The sequence below is a fragment of the Kryptolebias marmoratus genome, linkage group LG4 (assembly GCF_001649575.2).
Source record: "Kryptolebias marmoratus isolate JLee-2015 linkage group LG4, ASM164957v2, whole genome shotgun sequence".
Classification (NCBI taxonomy): Eukaryota; Metazoa; Chordata; class Actinopteri; order Cyprinodontiformes; family Rivulidae; genus Kryptolebias; species Kryptolebias marmoratus.
Window position 1 is genome coordinate 5,828,080 of NC_051433.1, and position 19,653 is coordinate 5,847,732.

The 19,653-nt window shown below is 37.4% G+C and overlaps 1 protein-coding gene across 1 annotated transcript; it reads right to left on the reverse strand.

Moving 5' to 3' along the window:
- Window positions 1-15,120: 15,120 nt before the first annotated feature.
- On the reverse strand, window positions 15,121-19,167 carry snrpc (small nuclear ribonucleoprotein polypeptide C). The gene is made up of 6 exons (XM_017408627.2): window positions 19,071-19,167; window positions 18,269-18,311; window positions 17,640-17,748; window positions 16,522-16,581; window positions 16,022-16,126; window positions 15,121-15,607 (listed from the first exon to the last, which is right to left on the reverse strand). Exons 1-6 carry the CDS (start codon window positions 19,076-19,078, stop codon window positions 15,486-15,488), a joined length of 447 nt encoding a protein of 148 aa, XP_017264116.1. The 5' UTR covers window positions 19,079-19,167; the 3' UTR covers window positions 15,121-15,485.
- Between the last annotated feature and the right edge of the window lie 486 nt (window positions 19,168-19,653).

The window sequence follows — 19,653 nt, forward strand, 5'->3', positions numbered from 1 at the left end:
ATTTGACACTTTATAAGAGTTAAGGTACCAACTCTCCAAAAAGAGTTAAATTAACACTTTCTGGTGTGGACCCATATAGACACTTTAAAAGTGTTGAAATCAAATCTGACAGTGTTAATCTGGGCCTCCTGGATTTGCTGTGTACTAAAAGCCACAGCATACTGATATACAAATGGTTAAAATAGGCCAAAGAATGCAGAAGTAATTTGATTGTAAAACACATATGGCAGAAACTATAAACAGGGAAACAATCGGGCTGAATCAGCATCCAGACAATAAATAATAACAAAGGTAATAAGTTACAGAAACTAGAGGAGGTAAGTAACTGGCTCACAACCTAGAGCAAACTGATTTACACAGGCAATAAATGTCATTAAATGTTGTAGAAGATTTAGCATAATTTCTTGATGCGCTTGAGGAGAATTGCTTCACTTTCAGGAAACACTCTTCAAATGTTTTTTTTTTACTTATTGTAGAAGAGTTGAAAGTGGAGGGATGAGATGCTGCTCTTCAAACAGAGGCAGCAGTGAATCTACCTGCTGTTAGCTCCGAATGGCTAAAGACGCAGCTCTGGTGAAAGCTTTCCTGCAGACACACAGAGAGCTGACCTCTCAGCGGGGAAACGGGAGGGCAAGTGTGCATGGCTGAGTGAAGACGTAGTGCTGGATATCCGTCAGCTTTACACAAGCAGGGAAAAAAACAAAACAAAAAACTGAGACTGAAGGGATGAGACAGTAGCTTTTCTCTGCTTCGACTTGTTATTCTCACCAATTTACTCCTAAAACACTCAAATAATCAGGTTTTATATAAATTTGTTTGGCAAAATTTGTATTTTTATATTCTATTGGTTTAGGATGATTTCCTCACATTTTAACCAGAGAAATGACACCATTTACTATCACTAGGGGGTGATTACCATTGCATCTTTTTCCATTAAATATGGAACAGAGATTCCTGGTTTCCAAATGTTAAATCCTGATATTTATTATCAGGACAAGGTGGGCGACATGCAGTCCTTAAAGGAATGATTGGCCTTTAAATCGGTTTCTGTTTATAGAACTGAAACCAGAGAATAAATTAGATTTCTTTTTGGTTTATTTCACTGATGGTTTATTTTGAATTTAATGCTTTCATAATGTCACGCCAGTTTAGCTGCGGCACAGCATTTTTATATGCAAATGTCTGACTGAAGGTGTGTTGGCTTCCATTCAGGCTGATGCACTCGTGTAAAATTTGACAAAGATTGAAATTTATAAAATAAGCATGTGTATTCAGAGCTCTCTGTAGCTGGCAAAAAAAGTAGGAGCTTCGCTTTGATCCCACAAAGTGACAACAGTGAGGAAAAAATAAAAATATACAAACAATAACAGCAGCAAAAGGGTAAGGCAGGAAAAGACTGATTCCTCGTAGGTAAAAATACTGATGCGATGTTGAGTTTGTGAGTGGATCCTTGCTATTCTTTTCTTTTTCTGCTTCACAACAAAGAAATTTGTCTTTCCAACAAGCTGCTCATTCTTATTGTTGGTAAGAATGGCACCAGGGATGTGGATTGATTCCTCTTCTAATGGCTCATTGTATGACAGCTCAAACATTATTTATTATTTTATTTGCAAAAACTCCAACATCCCAGTTAAAAAACAAAAAAAATACAATACAAATTGTTTGGTTGAGTTTAAAATCTAGAGACAAATATCATTACAAATGTGACAATGATTCGCGTGGAACCTTTTTGATCACACTTTTCAGGAAAAAGCTTTAACCAAACGAGTCAGAGGAATGTCATTTCAGGGTTGAGAAGAAACTGCGGCGAGAGTCTGCAGACCTCTTTTCACCACGCTGCATAAATTCATCCATTCTCACAGTCAAACCGGTTATCAGTGGAATATTACAACAGTTTTACAACATCCGTTTGGTCTGATGTGATAAGGAGGCGCTTGTTCTTGTGTCGCCTTGTGTGGCTTCACATCACAGAGCCGCTGCTGCTGCTGGATGCAAACGGGAAAATAGAAAAAAAATCGAATCAACCTACAGATTTCATGTTTGTGAGATTAGGATCGATGAAAAACAATTCTGTGTGTGATCATGTTGTTTCAGCATGTTTAAAGATAAACACCATGTAGTGTGTGTGTGTGTTAAAGCCAGATAAAGTAATACATTTTGTGTTAAGCCTTTTAAAAAAGCAGCTTTTTTGTTCAGACTTGCTTTTATTACAGATTTTTATGCTACTATAATGGGTTCAATGTTTTTGTCTATAATTATTTTTTTGTGAAGCAGTTTGTGATTTATATCTGAGAAAAGTGCTACAAAAAATGATACGTACTTCCTTGTTGCCCACCATTGAAGGCAGGGTGACAATGTTTTTGCCCATGTCTGCATGTGTGTGTTTGTTTATCTGTACTGTTAGCAAAATATCTTATGAACCACTGAATAAATCTTAACAAAGCTCTCAGAAGGTAATCATTAGATGTACAAATAACTGATTAACTTTTGGAGTCAACCAGACCTCAGCAAACACAAAAAAGGCTACTTTTAATTTAAATTTTATAAATATTGAAATAAAACTTAGTGTGATGGTAGTCGAGAGTCACTCACAACACATACTTTAAGAACAGACGAGGTAAGATATCACATGAGATACCTCAAATTATTCCCAAGGTTTCACCAAAACAGCTCCAACTCTGTCCCTTCTCATCGTGAGATGATTTTCGTTTAACACTCTGGCATGAAAGGCGGCGGGCAATATGCATTCCTTCAAGGAATTCTGCCTTTAATTCTCTCTGAAAACGGAGAGTAAAGCTTCATATGTTTGAATCTGTCGTTGGAGATGTTGCTGGTAACAAAGACTGCAGTCGGATTAAAAACATCCCCATTTTTATCCCACCTGACTTTGATTATTACGGTCAAAAACAGAAACACATCTCAAGTGCTCAATGAATCTATTAACCAGCAGTTCACTGTGTATTGTCAGAGTCGTGTGGAAACGAATGAAGGACTATTAAATCAAAAGGACCAAGTGGACAAAGAAAAAACCAGTGATGCTGAGAGGAGCAGGTAGAGCAGGAAGAGGACGGATAATTAATCCACAGTTAATGCTGACAGTTCACAGCCAGGTCATCTCCAACCATAATAGCTGTCCTTGACAAGCTCCACATCCAGCCGGTGCTGAAGATGTACGCCTAAATGATAACTAATGATATTGGCAGTCATGTATCAATCAGATATCCTCAATATATTCAGCTCTGAGTCATGAAATTCATTCTCGGGGAACCGTAAGACAATCTATTTTCATTACGAGGCAGCACTTCAACAAGGACTGAGAACACACGTTGAGAATAAAGGACATCCATCTCTGCCGACTGCTGAAGAAAAATACATTCATATGATAAGGACCTTGGCATACTCCAGCTACAAAATGATGTGTCTTTATTGTCACGTTGACCCGTCTGTTGCACAAAAGAGGCCTCAACGTCAAAAGGGGTTTATTTCTATCTTTAAATCTGTCGTCATCTTCAGATACCCAAAGGCTTTTAGCCTTTTTAACGTCTGAACATCAAAGAGTTCAAAAGTAAGAATTCTCTCTTTCTTTAAATAGATTCTGCCCTCGACTCTCTATATCGAGCCCATTTTTAGAAGCAATTTTACTTGTTGCTGGAGTAAAAGGCAACACGGCGCTCTGGTACTCAGACCTCGCTGTCAGACTAAAAAAAGATGAGATCAGAGGGATTTTTCTTTATAAAAAAAAAGAAACTCAATTCTCTGTGTTCCCTTTGTTTGGGTGTATGAAATGAAATACTCAGTAACAACAGATGTAGAAGATGATTTAAAATGAACCTTTACAGAAGAGTGGCTCGTGAAAACAAATACAAACATAATTGCTGGGAATTATCTTGAAATAAATAAGGTTTTATTTAAAGCTACTCACGACGATTTCATGAAGAACTGAAGAAAGAAACAAAACCAGCACATTGTTTTTCTCATATCAATGGTTATTGTGTCCCTAAATTAAAGTTTTTTTTAAACTATTGTGTATTTGTTTTCTTACAGAAACAGCTGAAGTGACTGAAAACAGGCCAACGATAGTGACGTCTATAGAAGAGCTGTTTGGGGTCGAGAAGTAAAAAGATTTTGATGCACAGGTATGTATTTATGCTCAGATTTGTTGAGGAAACTACACAGATGAAAGTGCTTTGTTTACATTGAATGCGTACCCACATTTCAGAATTATATCTCAGTATATCTGGACCAGGTTGGTTTGGATAGTTTCTTTTTTCTTAATAAATTAAATCATCATTTATAAACTGCATTCAGTTTTTACTCAGGTTATCTTTCAGATTAAAATTTGCTACCTGATCTAAAACATTTAAGTGTGACAATAAAGCAAAAACAAAAAGTGTCTTGAAGGGGACAAATATTTATTTCTCAGCACCGTATGCATGAGTGAAATGTTTCGGTTTTCACGTTGGTGTTTGTGGACAAGAAGAAAGTGATAAGAAAAGTGTCTGAGCAGCAGAAAAGTAGATAAACACTTGACTGCAACAAGAAACACGATGGCACTTCAGGCTGTTTCCATCACGAATCTGAGGCTGGAAATCAAGGAATTTCTGAAACGTCTCTCGCTTCTTCTGGCAATCGGCCACAGCCATCATGAATAAAACTGCAGCGTTTGCACCTTCGTTACAGAAGCTTTATCATCTGCAAGGACCAAAAACACAAGGGGATTTTAAACTGAAGTCCGTATTTTATAAGCATTTATTTTAATCCACTCCTTGACAAATTTCATAGCGAAAGCTTTTCAGTGTATTTTAAAAAAAAAAATCTATCCCTTACAGATATTCACGAGACAAAGCGAGAAAGGAGCCGACAAGCAGTCAGGATGATGCTCAGATTTAGGTCCATCCTGTTTGGTGTCAAGAGTAAAATGAGTTTAAACAGCTGGAGAAAAGAAAAAGTGGACTGTACTCATGTAGCACCTTTCTGTGGACCCATTTACCCGTCCACACACGTTCATGCAGCACTGAATCTCCACAAAGCTAATCTGAATAAATCATTCTGTAAAGACTAATCAGTGCTTTAAACTCCATTCATACACAGATGAAGCACACATTGGAGGCAACGAGCAGCACAATGGAGTGACGCAGACTGATTCAGTGTCTTTCATTATGACCGTTGTCCAGTTGGACGTCTTGATGGTGAAACTGAAACAACATATATTAAAGAGAAGACTGATATGTGATTAAACCCTGCTGATGGCTTGTCTGATAAATATTGACTCAGCATTCACACTTTTCTGCAATCAAACTACTGCAGCACACTTTCTGCTATTTTACCCATTTGTATATCAAAATAGAGCAGCTCGGTTGAGAACAGTGTGTTCTGACTTTTTTAACTTTTATATATTTCAAAATATTTAACTGTATTTACAATTATTTCCCTACATTGAGATCTTTTCATTTCTTTCAGAAACATTGTTCTCTTTCAAATCTGCATCAGCATAGCTGCTATATTTGTCTCTTCTTCTGCTACTTTTGGGTTTTATCTAACCTTTAGTTTATTATAGGTGTTAACTAGCCTTTTGCTATTCAGAGTGGCAGGACACATTATAGAGGGTTAATTATGTAATTGGTGACAAAAGCTGTTCATTTATAGAAATTATTAAAGAAAAAAATTCTTGAACTTTTGTAGTGTTCGTATTTCAGATTCAGGGCAGATGTGCAGCCATGGTTGCGTCTGTATGCTTCAAGTTTTCCTTTTTTGGAGAGTGTTGAGTCAAAGTTGGGTTTCAGATTCACAAACAGCCCGGAAAGTATCAATCCTAGCATTTCAGCCATCACTGAAAGAAGTATTCCTTGCACAAATACACCTCCAACTCTCTCTAGACAAGCCTACATGTCCAAACACGATTTGTCTCTTAGATTCTCTGGACTGCAACATTACAAGAAAACAAGAAGCTTTGTAATAAATTATAACCAACAAAACAATCATACACAATCAAATACTCTCTTACTGGCCTTTTATAAGACACATTTGACTGTCCGAAGAGGCAGGAGCACCCAGAGAAAAGCCATTAAATTAAAAACTCCAGCCGACCAAAACATTCAAATCTACAACCTCCCTGCTGTGAAGCAATAGTGAACCACAACACCTTCAGACAGAGAAAACTGTACAGATATGTTTTATTCACAAGGCCAAAAAGATAATAAAGCAAAAGCTGGACAAAAAAAAATGAAATATGGAGGCAGTGTTTGCTTTAAAGGACAAAAAACACACAAAAAGAAGAGCTTTTTGAACCATAGAGAGAAGGGAAATATTCTCCTCAAAACCAAAGTCGAAAAACTCATAAGAGGCATAAATTTGCAACTACTTTTATATGAATCTATTGAAAAGGACCATATGTTTGAGATAATGAGGGCCCTGATAAAGAATTCAAGTTCTTAAGTTGGAGGTGAAGTGATATGAAAAATTAATAAAGTGAAGTTTTTCCAAATTTAGACCTTTGAAATTGGGAAATATAAAAAAAAAAACACCACAGAAGACCATTTTCTGTGTTTCACTCTCTCAGTTTATCTGGCTGCTATAAATCACTGTTCCTCCTGAGAGACGTTCCGAGGCAGACATCACCGGAGAGAGATTTATTGTTGTAGTTTTTATATGTTTTTTATAAAAGTACTGTTTCTTTTCACCGGTATATTTGATTGTAGTATTCTAATATTCTAAAATATTTTAGCCATTCAGTAGCTGGGCAACAGATTGTGGTCAAGAAAAAACAGAACCCACAAAAACAATGTTATATTAATTTTTATGATAATTTTCTGTATATAAAAAAACAATTTTATTAGTTCTGTGTATAAATAATATCAGACTCTTACTTGCCATGTGTAAATGTAAAGAAACAGAAAAATATCTAAGATCTTTTATTTTAATTTGCAAATATATTTTAAATCTTTTGCTGATCTTCTTCTTGCCTGTTGACTTATTGTCAGAACTTCTGTGTAACATGTTGTACAAAAAATATAATTTCTTTGTTAAATCTTGCTAAAAACAAAACATCACCAATTATTCTTTATACTACACACACACACACAATATATATATATATATATATATATATATATATATATATATATATATATATATATATATATATATATGTGTGTGTGTGTTGTATGGTGCTGTATAAACTGTTTGCCTGTCCTTTTGACTTTATAAAACCCAACTGTGAAGTGCAGAATAGTTTGCATGCAAATGCTGACAGATGAATATTTAACATGGTTATTTATAAAACATGACAATGCACATCGGAGTGGGGCAGGTGAAGGAGAGTCGGTGTCTACAGTTGGTCACTGCGTGTGGACTGCAGAGTTTGAACTAAAGCGGGACAGCTGATAATATTATGTGTACTTTGAGTATTTCACTTAGAGACAGAAGAGTTCTTCTAACATTTGGATATTTTACTGATGGTCTGAAGGACACCCTGACCGTCTGCTGCTAGAAGTGATTGAATCTCTGCAGTATATTAAAAATAACCTCTCCTTTTACGTTGCACAAACAGTAGATCAATTCTGAAGGGAGCAGAAAAAAAAATTCACTTTTCTCCTTGGTCACTGATGAGAACCCCCTAATCAAATTAAAGGTCCGGCATTTCTTGAAGGAATGCTTATCGCCCGCTGTCTTTTATTCATGCCAGAGTTTTAGACTAAAAGATCATCTTAGGTTGAGAAATGATGGAGTTGTAGCCGTTGTGGTAAGTCTCATGTGTTCATGTCATCCTCAGAGTATGTTTTTTAAAGGACTGTCAGCTACTACCACATTAAATATTAGCTCAATATCTGTAAAGTTTACTGACTTACAGCCGTTTTAGTGTCGGCTAAGGTTGATGAGCTGTGGTGGCCATCTTGTATTGAGTTGGCTGCATAAGCTAATCAGTTGCAGGTGTACGCCCAAAGATTAGTTTCTGCAAGTTTCATTAAAATTGGTCCAGTGATTTATGATACATTTTGGTAAAAGACAGACATTTGTGCTCACACACACAGACACAAGCAAAAACATGATCACCACGTCTCCTTCTGGCAATAATTAGCCTTAAACAAATTTGATTTGATGCCAATAATTGGCAAACAAGACTCTGGCTCTTAAAAATAACAGTTTCAGTACGTGAGAACTGTTTAAAATTCAGACGGGAGCTTTTGATTTCAAGTGAATTTTAAGGGCAACCAACTAAAAATGTGAAGCTACAACATCTACAGCCGTGTTTTCGTTCTTTCTCCTTTGTTTCTCAGATATCGTGGTGTAGTACATCTGTATCAGCCCTCAGGCCCGTTTGGGCCCCTGCTGGCCAACACAACCACCGCTTGGAACAAACATATTCAAGCAGCTCCGCCTAAGGCCAAGGAAAATGGATATTGATCTGGAGCCATGACTAAATGGATTAAATTACAGAGTAGTGTTGGTAGCAGGGCAACAGAGAGAATGAGACAAGAGGGAGGAGGAGAGGAGAGAGGAGGAACAAGAGATGGTAACAGAGACAAAACTGAAAGCTACACAGAGGGAGGAACAGCGATATCGGAAATCTGCAGAAATCTTTCTTTTTTTTACTTTGCAGACCGCTTAATTTCTCACAGATTCTTTCAATCCATATGACAATTAAAGGCCTACCATTCCTTGAAGAAAGGAGTTTAAAAACTAAGATCTTATGTTGAGAGATGACCAGGTTTTAAGCCATTTTGATTGCAGCTTGTTGTGCAATCTCACGTGATGCTGTGACAAGTTCGGTTAGTGCTTGGGGTATGTGTTGCAAAAGACTCTCAGCTACTACCACACCAGGTTTTAGCTCAACATCTGTAAAATTCACTGAGGTATAGCCAATTATGTGTAGGCTGATTAGTTATAGATATATGTCCAGTGATTACTTTCTAAAAGTTTCATTAAATCCCATCCACTGGTTAATGAGATATTTTGCTAACAGAAAAGCAGAGTTGACTCCAACAGTTAATGCTAAAATTTCAAGAAACCGTGTTGTGCTTAAAGTGTGGACAATGCTCAGCCACTAAAAAAGTTATTTGATTGCAGAGGTACATCTAATATTTACTTTCTCAAAGTTTTAATAAAATCTGTTAAGTAGTTCATGAGACATTTTTGCAAACATACAAACAGGTTCAAAGCCAACAGTTAATGCCAAAGTTTTAAGCCAAAACGAAGCTCCATCAGTTAGAAATCCACGTATAAGTTGGGGAGCAGTCTCAGTCTACTTACACCAAATCTTTGCCTAATATATGTAAAATTCACTCAGTTACAGCCGTTTTTGTGTTTGCTTGGATGGCTTTGCTGTGGCGGTCATCTTGAATCAGACTGACTCCAAACATCAATCAGTTGTAGATGTTCATCCAGTAATTAGTTTCTGAGAGTTTCATTAAAATCCGTCCAGTGGCTCACGAGATATCTTGATAACAGCACAAACGAACATGCGCACACGCACACTTGGGCAAAAACATTATCGCTCCGCCTTTGCCTTTGAGTGATAACAAGCAACCGTATGCAATCATCCCTTGCATGCTGTACTCTGTAACGTGGTCTACATGCAGTTATGAGCCAAAATGGCTTCAGAGGAATAGCTAGTCGGGGGATTAACTTCCTCTATCCAACCAAGGCTGTTGAGCGGTTAGGACTGCTAAGTGCTGGGAGCAGAAGAAGATGCAACATCGTGAATACAGAAGCTGAATAATCCTGCAGAGAGTAAACCTGACCGTCAGTCAATCACAGACGAACCTGTTTGATGCTAACAGTTAATCAATCAGCAGACCTCCTTAAGACCCCCTCCCTGCACTGCCTTGCTTGATGGGTCCAGAGGTTGCAGAGAATTGCTTTCTGAGTGCCTCTCCTGTGAGCTCAGATATTTGTGACATTAATGCATTCACTTGTGACAAGAATATCAAAGAGGTGAGTGTAGAAGTGGAAAAAACTGGAGAAAACTTTGCATTTTTAAAGCAGAAAACCTCAATAGAAGAATGGGTTGCACCAGTTACTGATTCAAGCCTGTGGAGGGACAAGTCAAAATAATTTACAACAACGCTTAAAATCAAACCGTTATTATAAGACAAGCGTTGCATGAAGGAATGAAGGTCGCCCACCGCTTTTCATGCCAGAGTTATAGACTAAGATCATCGTATGCTGCGTGGGGACGGACTTGTAGCCGTTTTGGTCAAATCGTGTAAATTACTTAGATAATGTGTTGAGGAAACGACAGTACGAGAGATCCTGTGACTTCTCTCCTGACTTTAAAATGTGAACAGATAATATCATTTACATCATAAACTTTATTTTAGTGAACCAAGTAAATTAAAAAAAATCTAAATTCTTCTCACAAAAATCCCCTTAAATCTAGTTGTTGCAAAAATCTGTGGATAACTTTCTCCCCTTTTTATTGTGCAAATGCCTCTTTTTCTGTAGGACATAATATAATCCAGATTTTCTATAATTTCCTCAACTCCTGAGCTCCAATCATAAACACTTTTCACCACTCCACTTCATCCCCTTCAGGCCAACACTCCACTTCATGGCTAGATTGAATATTCATAAAGGCTTCACCGATTTGGGATGGCACATGGGCATCCGCCTATGCTCGACATATGCATAAAATGTGCATTTCCATGGTTTTATTTCTGTCCCGCTGATGTGGAGAGTGGCTGTCTATAAATGGAGTCCATCCCTTAAGAGAAACCAAAAGGTTGTACAGTATGTGATCTTCCGAAGTCTCTGAAGATCCCAGTTTACGACATGCATGAATGACGAGCTCCCAAAGGTTATCTGATGTGCACATCTCTGTTAACACATTGGGTTGTCTTTGTAGTGCTTTCCCTCCAGTCTGCAAGTATAGAAATTGGCAAACACAGCGTGAAGCATATGGCTATTTCCACAGCCTTTTTTTTTTCTTCTCTTTTTTAAACAAGGCCTGAACATTTCCTAAACCAAAGAGCCACAAATATGTCCTCTGGGAGTGTGAGATACAAAGAAATTTGACAGTCCATGGAAGCACAAGAAATCAGCACATCATTCTAGTGTCTTGGCTCTAATTGGAAAGCATTGCAACTCTCTAGCTCCCTCTGTTGAGGCATTTTCATAGTTCAGGGGTCTGCAACCTTTTTGGTTAAAAGAGACATTTCAACCATCTTTCCTAATATATAACCCCAATTCAGAATAAGTTGGGATATTGTGGAAAATATTAAAAAATAGAATGGAATGATTTGCAAATGTATAAACACATATTTTATTCACAATGATACATAGATACATAAACATTAATGTTTAAAACTTTTACCAAAGGTCATTTTAAATTTGATGTCAGCAACATGTCAACAAAGATGGGACAGGGTCAAGGGTCAGGGTCCCTTTGTGGAGCATCTCCTCTTCTTTTACCATCAGTCTGTAAACATCTACAACCTGAGGAGAGCAGCTGCTGGAGGTTTTGGAGGAAATGTCCCATTCTGGTCTGATGGAGGATTCTGTCAACAGTTCTGGGTCTTTGCTGGATTTTCTGCAAGATGGAAGCAGATGTTGTTCTAAAACCTGTATATACTTTTCTGCATTGATGATGCCTTTCCAGATGTGTAAGCTGCCCATGCGTGAGACATTAATGCACCCCCATACCATCAAAGAAGCAGGATTTTCAGCTCAGCACTGATAACAGGTCAGATGGTCCCTCTCCTCTTTAGAATGGAGGATGTGACATCTGTGGTTTGGACCCGTCTGACCTCAGATCAGTTCTCCTCTTTGGTCCAGAGAAGACGGCAGCGTTTCTGGATGGTGTTCACGTCTGGCTTATTCTCTGCCTGATAGAGCTTTAAGCAGCATTTGTGGATGACAGGGTGAACTGTGTTTACAGACAGTGATCTGTGGAAGTGTTCCTGAGCAGAACAGAACCAGAACCTGGTTTTAATGCAGTGGCCCCTGAGGGCCCCAAGATCACCAACATCCAATACTGACTTTCAGTCTTTTGTCCTTTGAGCTCAGAGATTTCTCCAGATTCATGAACTCTTTTGATGACATTATGAACTGTAGATGAAGGGATATTCAAAGTCTTCCCAGTTTTCCATTGAGGAACATTATTCTGAAATTGTTCCAAGATTTTAGACGACATGTTTTGGTGAACCTCAGCCTGTTTTTACTTCTGACAGATTCAGCCTCTCTAAAAATGCTCTTTTTATCCCCAGTCCTCTTACTGACCTGTTGCCAGTGAACCTAATTAGTTACAAAATGCTCCTCCAGCTGTTTATTTGGACCACTTATTTTTGCAACCTTTTCTCGGCTCTGTCCCAACCTTTTTGTTACATGTTGCTGCCATCAAGCTCAAAGTTATTGTATTCTTTTCTTTTTTTTTTAAAGCTACAATTTTTTAGTTTAAACATTATAGATATATACTAGGCTCATTGTCAATAAAATATAGATTTATGAGATTTGGAAGTCATTGCATTCTGTTTTTGATTACATTTTACACAACGTCCCTTTTTTTTTTAAATTAGAGTCGTACAAATGTATATGGAGCCATACTTCTTTTTTTTTGTTACAGTTTGTTGTTTTATGAAACTGCAATTTTAAGTGTTAATCCAAAACAAAAGGAATTACACAGCAATAAAAGATAAAAGCTATTGCCAGTAATTTATACCAAGCGATAAAAAATGATTCTGATTTGTGTAGTTTTTAGTCACATGTGGCCCCAGAGCTGCAGGTTGCAGACCTCTGTCACAGTTAAAGTCATATATTTCTGATCACATAGTGTACATAAGAAAAACCAGAGAAAGGAGAGCATTGAGTTCCTGCAAGGCCTTGAACTGAAATGTCAGCGGAGATAACGACTCACTGGCTGTGGATGAATCTTACGCAAGATGTGTAATTCTTCAAACATGCTTGACTGAGTAAATTAATGAGGGCTGGGTCAAGTTTCTCATTTGTCTAGTGGAGAAACATTAGACATTTCCATCTGTTTGCTCTATTTGCCTGTAATATTCAGTGTGATAATCATCTCAGATGAGGGTACACTCTGTTCGGGCCACGAGGCTATCACAGGGATAACACTTCCTGCGAACACGCCAACACCTACAGGCTGAGAGCATATGTCACATCCACTCAGGAGAACTCCGTATGCCGAGGATGCTCCCAACCAATAACCTTTGTTCAAGTGCAACATTTAAAACGCCTAACTTCAGTCACTCACAGCCTCAGCTGGAATGAAAAAATGCTGTTTTTGATGCGGCAGACAAGCATCACGAGCCAAAATGTGACAGGATGGTTAAGTTTGACATCTTCTCCGTGTTGTTCCAACACATTTCTGTTTTTTCCAGTAATTATCCGTGTAGTCAGCAGTGTAACTTTATAAAACTCACACTTTTAACCATCCTTTTGCAGGTAAATACAACATATAAGGAATCATTTCTTGCTCTACATCTGTTTTTTACAGTACATGTTGAAATTTCCTGAGACCTCCACTGCTGAACATCAGAGTGATAAAATAAATCTAATCCAGTTGAACATTTCACTAAAGAAAGACATCATCTCATCATTAGGATCCTCTGGAACTGAGACCTTAAGGGGAATTTAAGTCTTTACTCACTAAACATGAACTCTTTTGGATCGATGCACTGAATAGTTTAGTTCCTAAGGGCTCAAATGAGAAGTTTGATTTTAGACCTTTTTATAAGCTTTCTTCTGTGATTGAATCTTGAGCATTTATATCCAGATTTCAAAATGCATTACTTTCTGCTCTGTTCATTACTTTTCAGTAATTTATAGTAATGCAGTTTCTTGTCTTATAAACAGACAGAGTGCCTCTTTAATTAGTATTTATGATTAGTTACAACCTGAATTTTTAATAGCTTTATGATTATTGGAGACTGTACTTTTTAAAGTACTAAAAACTATAAGATTACTTTAAATGTTTCCATAAAAAAGGTGTTTGTCACAGGAAATAGTTAATTTGGTGTCCAGATCCAGTCGGTTTTCATTTATTATTGTTTTTTGTTCCAGCATGCGCTCCGTTGGGACTTTGGAAGTGTGTTTTTTTTTTTTATCTTTGTATTAAACAAAAGCAAAATGTAATAAAAGCTGCTCAGAAAAGCAGAGAAGAGCTTCATTTTTGGACAGGACTGTCTTGATCGGCTTTTATTCCCCCCCCTTGAAGCCAAAGCAAACAGTTTTTCTCCTGAGTGATGTAGTGTCAAGCTCATTTTTAAACACACACTATAAACCTTGTAATTCTGTCAGCAGCTCCAGATTACATCCAGCTGCCAGCTAGGAGCCTAAATTTCTGAGCCGCAGCATTTTTTGTTTCCTAACAGCATTCATAAATCAACATCTAGGCAGATTCACTGTAATTCTTTAAAACGTTTATGTGCTAGAAACCCCAGCCAACATCCAGGAGATAAGAATTCAACACCAGCATTAATTTGGTGTTGCATTACTCACCTTCGGTTCTTTTTGGAGCTGCTCTCCACCGACTCACGATGGAGATATCTGCCTTCTACGATGCTAAAAGCTCCACGATGCTCTCCAAGTTAGTTCCCAACTTTGCAACCGGAGGTGGTATAGAGTGGGCTTCAGTGGTGGATTTTTAAATACAATTAGCTCAGTTTGGGCCCAGAAAATGATTTTTTTTTTTTCAAACAATTAAAATGAACAATAAGAGAGTCAGAAACAGTGAAATGACAGATGCTAAAATAATGGAGCTTTCTGAAGGAGAACCAAACAGCAGATGGCAAAATTATAAACTAAAAGTTTTTTTTTCTAGCCTTTTCCTTCTTTTTTCATTATTTTGTTAATAGATGTCACTTCTGTCTCTAATACTCCTGTTAAACTGAAACCAAGTTGAACTCTCCTCACAGCTAAAATTTATTTTGTAGCGATTAGCCTGCAGTTTATTCCAGAGGAAATGTTGAAGCACCCTCAGACCTGTACTTCACCCACCCAGATGTTGTATCTGTGCTGCTTTAAACCTAAAACACAGCTGGACAGATGCTGTCTTCATTCAACATTTGTAACTTCAAAAAAAAAACTGACTTCTGACCAGACATCTTATTAATCTAAATACTTATTAGCTGGAGCAGTAGGGTCATTAAAACAGTCAAATAAAGGCCATTTGTTTCAAAGCATTGCTTTATTTCCCAATCCAACACAAATGATATACAAAAACATTTCAAACCTACAACAAAGTAAAAATGGAAACAATATCATGAAGTCAAACATGTTTTCTGAATATGTGGGCTGAACAGTGAATCTGAGTGAGCAGAAATATTTGACACTAAAACAAACTGAGGCTGTTGTTTAATAAAAATCTGACGTTTTTTCATAAAAGAACCTGAAATTAATCAAAATGCTGTGAATAGTAATAAATACCAGAGGGGGAAAAATGGCATAATTAGACAGGTCTTGTGTTCAAGGTTGAATTAAAAAAATTTCCAAGTGTTTTCACCGGACAGACTCAACAAAGAGTCCCGTCAGCCTTATCTGTCTGGGCGGGCCATTCCCGGCCTGACGGGCATCATCATGGGACGGGGGTGACGCATCATGTGTGGCGGTCCCGGCATCATCTGCATCGGTCCTCCCATTGGTGGCCTCATGCCTCCTGCGTGTCACATTGATGGGATACACGGCTCAGGAACAACGTCGTAACATAAAAAGGTCATCAGCTAATCCAGGGGTGGGCAATCATGGTCCTGGAGGGTCTCTATCCTGCATGTTTTACTTGTGTCTCTGCTCCAACACACCTGATCTGAATCAGTGTGTCATTAACAGGCTTCTGCAGAACATGAAGAGGTGATTTAACCACTGAATCAGGTGTGTTGGAGCAGAGAAACAAGGAAAACATGCAGGATAGTGGCCCTTGAGGACCAGGGTTGCCCACGCCTGAGCTAATCTGACTCGATAAGAGGAGGATCAAAGTTTCCTGCCAGGCAGCAACATTGTCCCAGACTGGAAATGCGGACAAATCCTAAACATTAGATTGTGCAAATAAGCTCCAGAGGCTGAAGTCTCTTACCGGGTCCACCGGGCATCATCCCGTGTGGTGGAGGCCCCATCATGGGCATCATAGGAGGCCCTCCCATTGGTGGCGTTGGTAGCATGCCTGGGCGTGGAGGTCCAGCTTCATCACAAACAGAATATGTTATTGTGCAAATACTGCGAGTAGACACTTTGTAGAAGTAACATTCTGCCACAGAGACCCATGCTCCTGCATTACTGCACAGCTACTGTGTTCCTGATAGAGACTTCTGTGAGGGTCGTTTCATCACACAGTGTCCAAAAAAGGTTTTAGGACATTTTTAGTCTGAGGAGCTTTTAGAGAAGCGGAAACATCTTCAGCTACAGATTGCTTTTGTTTTTTAACCTTTTTTGGATTTTCCAGTAAGAAATAAAGAAAAGCTTCAAATTTGTAGGTTAATTAAGAGTACAAAACATTGACAGCATTTTACTGTAAACTTATGCTGCCTTTTATTTTAACGGATGGTTTTCCACAATGCTGAGAGGCGATAAACTCACCTGGAGGAGGTCCACCTGGGAAGGGTGTGGGAGGAATCTTTCCCTGCTGAAACGCTGCCGCTGTTGGGAGAAATTAGGAAATATTAAACACACAAAGGAACCAGAACACAAATCATAAAAAAAAAACAGTCTGGCACCGTTTAAGAATAAATGCATTTATTAATCTACACATGAAATACAATTTATAAACCAAAGCGTCTAAAACTTCTATCAGCTTTAGACGTTGAGGGAAAATTAACTAAAACTCCTAACGAGAAGAAATATTAACGAGCCGACAGTGTTCATTTTGGTGCGAGGAGCTTTTCATCCATGAAACATTTGAAATGCCTCCACAGTGGACCGATGTGTGGATTAGTGGTTTTTAATCTGATGCACAGAGAGACCGACACACGTTCACAAGCATGTCATGTGTGGAGCATGAAATAGCCTTTTATTGTCTACATCCAACCGTGCCGCTAAAAATAGAAAAGAAAATGCATGCAGTGCTCACATTAGTGTGAGTGAACGGTTGACCACACAACTAAATAAATCATCAGCGTGTTACTGCCACTGGAGCTCAGTTTCACGTTTAGGTTAAGATCGCTGAGACACATGAGCTACGAGCCGAGGAGCTCTGAAAGCCTGAACACAGCTTCACATCGTCCCAAAAATATCTGTCTCTGAATCTGAAAAAAAGACCAAATTATCCTAAAAAAAAAAAAAGCCTTGTGGTGATTTTAGACAAAACACAGAGACAGAGCTTCAAACGACCCATTTTAACGGCATTACTGATAAATAAAACTATAAACAAAGAGACATATTATGATGTGTGTTAGAGGTTAAAAACTACAGTTAAAAGGTTTTAAAAAAGCACATCATTATCTTAATAATTACCCTTTTATTTTTTATGTGCACTTTTAAATAATGAATTACTGGTTGCACTCACAGTTAGCTGAACTCCAGCAAAGGTTACTGGTTAACCAATGATAAACATTTTCAGACACTTAAAAAAAAAACAGTTTCTAAGTTTAGAGATATAAAAAAATAAATCCTGAATGCCATCTTTTTAAACCTAAAATCATTTTACAAATCACTTTTGTGTGAAAATCTGATCAGGATTTATAAAACGGATTACTTACTTGTTTTATCGATCAAGCTCTGAGCCTGCTCCTCCATCCATTTCTGGTAGTAATCTTTCACATTTTCTTTGTGTTTTCGACCGCTGCAGTGAGTCTTCCTCACTGAAGGCTAAGGCAGATTGAAAAAAATACATAAAATGTATTTATTAAAAAAGGGATAATTAGTGTATTTGAAGTGGGGTTGTTGATTTGGTCATTGGGCCACTAGAACTAAAAACCCAAACATTTCAAGATGTTCAGCAAATGACTTTTTGCTACGTTGCTTTGGGAACATGGCATTACACAGATTGCGTTGTATGACGAGCTTTTTTATGTAAATAAACATCTGATGCTACAGTGAGGCAGGGCACAAACTTTAGTAAGTCATTAGTTTAAACCCACTGTAAAATCTGAGGTTTAACTAGTTTTTTTTATCTGTCAAATCCTCCCTGATTCTTCAGATTTTTTGTTCTGACCGTTGTCCACTACAGCTAAGATTCTGACTATTAATAAGTACGTCACACAGCCCAACTCGTAAAAACAAAATACCTTTAAAAGGAAGCAGAACAAACCATTATCAGTGAACATGACAGTTTTCACAGCTCAAAGACTTTATATTCTGTAAGTTAAGTACAAAAAATGTGACTTACTGAATCATGTGTCAGGTAGGTATCACAATAGTCACAGTAAAACCTGTTAAATGAAAAAAGAAAAACACACTTGAGGTTAAAGTTAAATTCAGAGCTGCAGAAGGACCCAAAACCACTCAGTGTTATATTAATAAAATGTTTTATTTGATGATAATGTAATCATTTACAAATTTACTTTCTACAGTGACAAAATAATGAGCTGTGAGTTATTTGACGTTCATATTCTTGTTCTACAAGAATTAAACAATATAAAATTGACTGTTTGTCAGGAAATTATAAAACATTTTAATCATGATATATATCTGAAAGGCTCCATGTTGTGAAATTCACTAAAATCGCACTTTTGACAGAAAAAACTGACTAAAGAACAAATCACTAAAGCAGTTGTACAGCAATAAATAGTAGTTTTATATTTGCCAGTACTCTGCTCATTATGTCTTTTGTTTGATTTATATTTTATTTTAATGCTTTGACTTTTTAAAGCTGAGGAGCTACTTGAAGGTAAAATTATGTTGCTGTACATTAACCACCAGGTACATGTTCCTCTCATTCCTTACATATTTATTTAACTTTTGTGAGTGTTTTTGTGGCCATCTATGCTGGTAAATAACTAAATGTTTGTTCCAGCAATTAGACTTATCCCGAACAAAGCAGCGTCAACGTAAGCTAAAATATCTCAGAGCTTATCCTGCATCCATCCATTATTCAATAAAAGTACGGATTATTATTAATAATCAACTGAACTAATACTGAACAATATAAGAAATTGAATGTAAGAAATTAAGCATTTATATGAACTTACTTAGGCATGTTTCTCAACAACCTCCGCCGACAGCGCGCTCAGCGTGCTCCCCTTTAACTGTGCCGACCAGATATGGAGGCAAACCACAATCAGTTCCGCCAGAGAATCGTTCCCCCAAATACTGAGGGTTTCTTTCTTTCTTTCTTTCTTAACGAAACAAACAATTTCAAATAAACTTAATAAATAAATAAAATTGATGCACATTATTAAGGTAATTGGCAGGTTAAGCATCACTAAGGGTCTTTGAGGAATAATAAAATACACATTGAAAATACACATAATAATACATATTTCTTAAAATAAAATCAAATAATAGGTTGAGGATGTTATCAATCATGTCAAATAATTTAAATAAAACATTCAGGAAATCTGTTGAACTTTTAAATGCAAGAAAAAAGGCCAAACAACAATACTGAATTAGACAACACAGGTGCTGAATTGATGAGCAGCTTCAATCCCAGTATCAAGCATAAAGTTGAAAAAGCAAGTCAGATGGCATCATATTTAAACTGAACGTATATGTTGGGGATATGTTGGGGATTAAAAATAATTTTTTTGATTTGTAGTTTTTGCACAATTACTT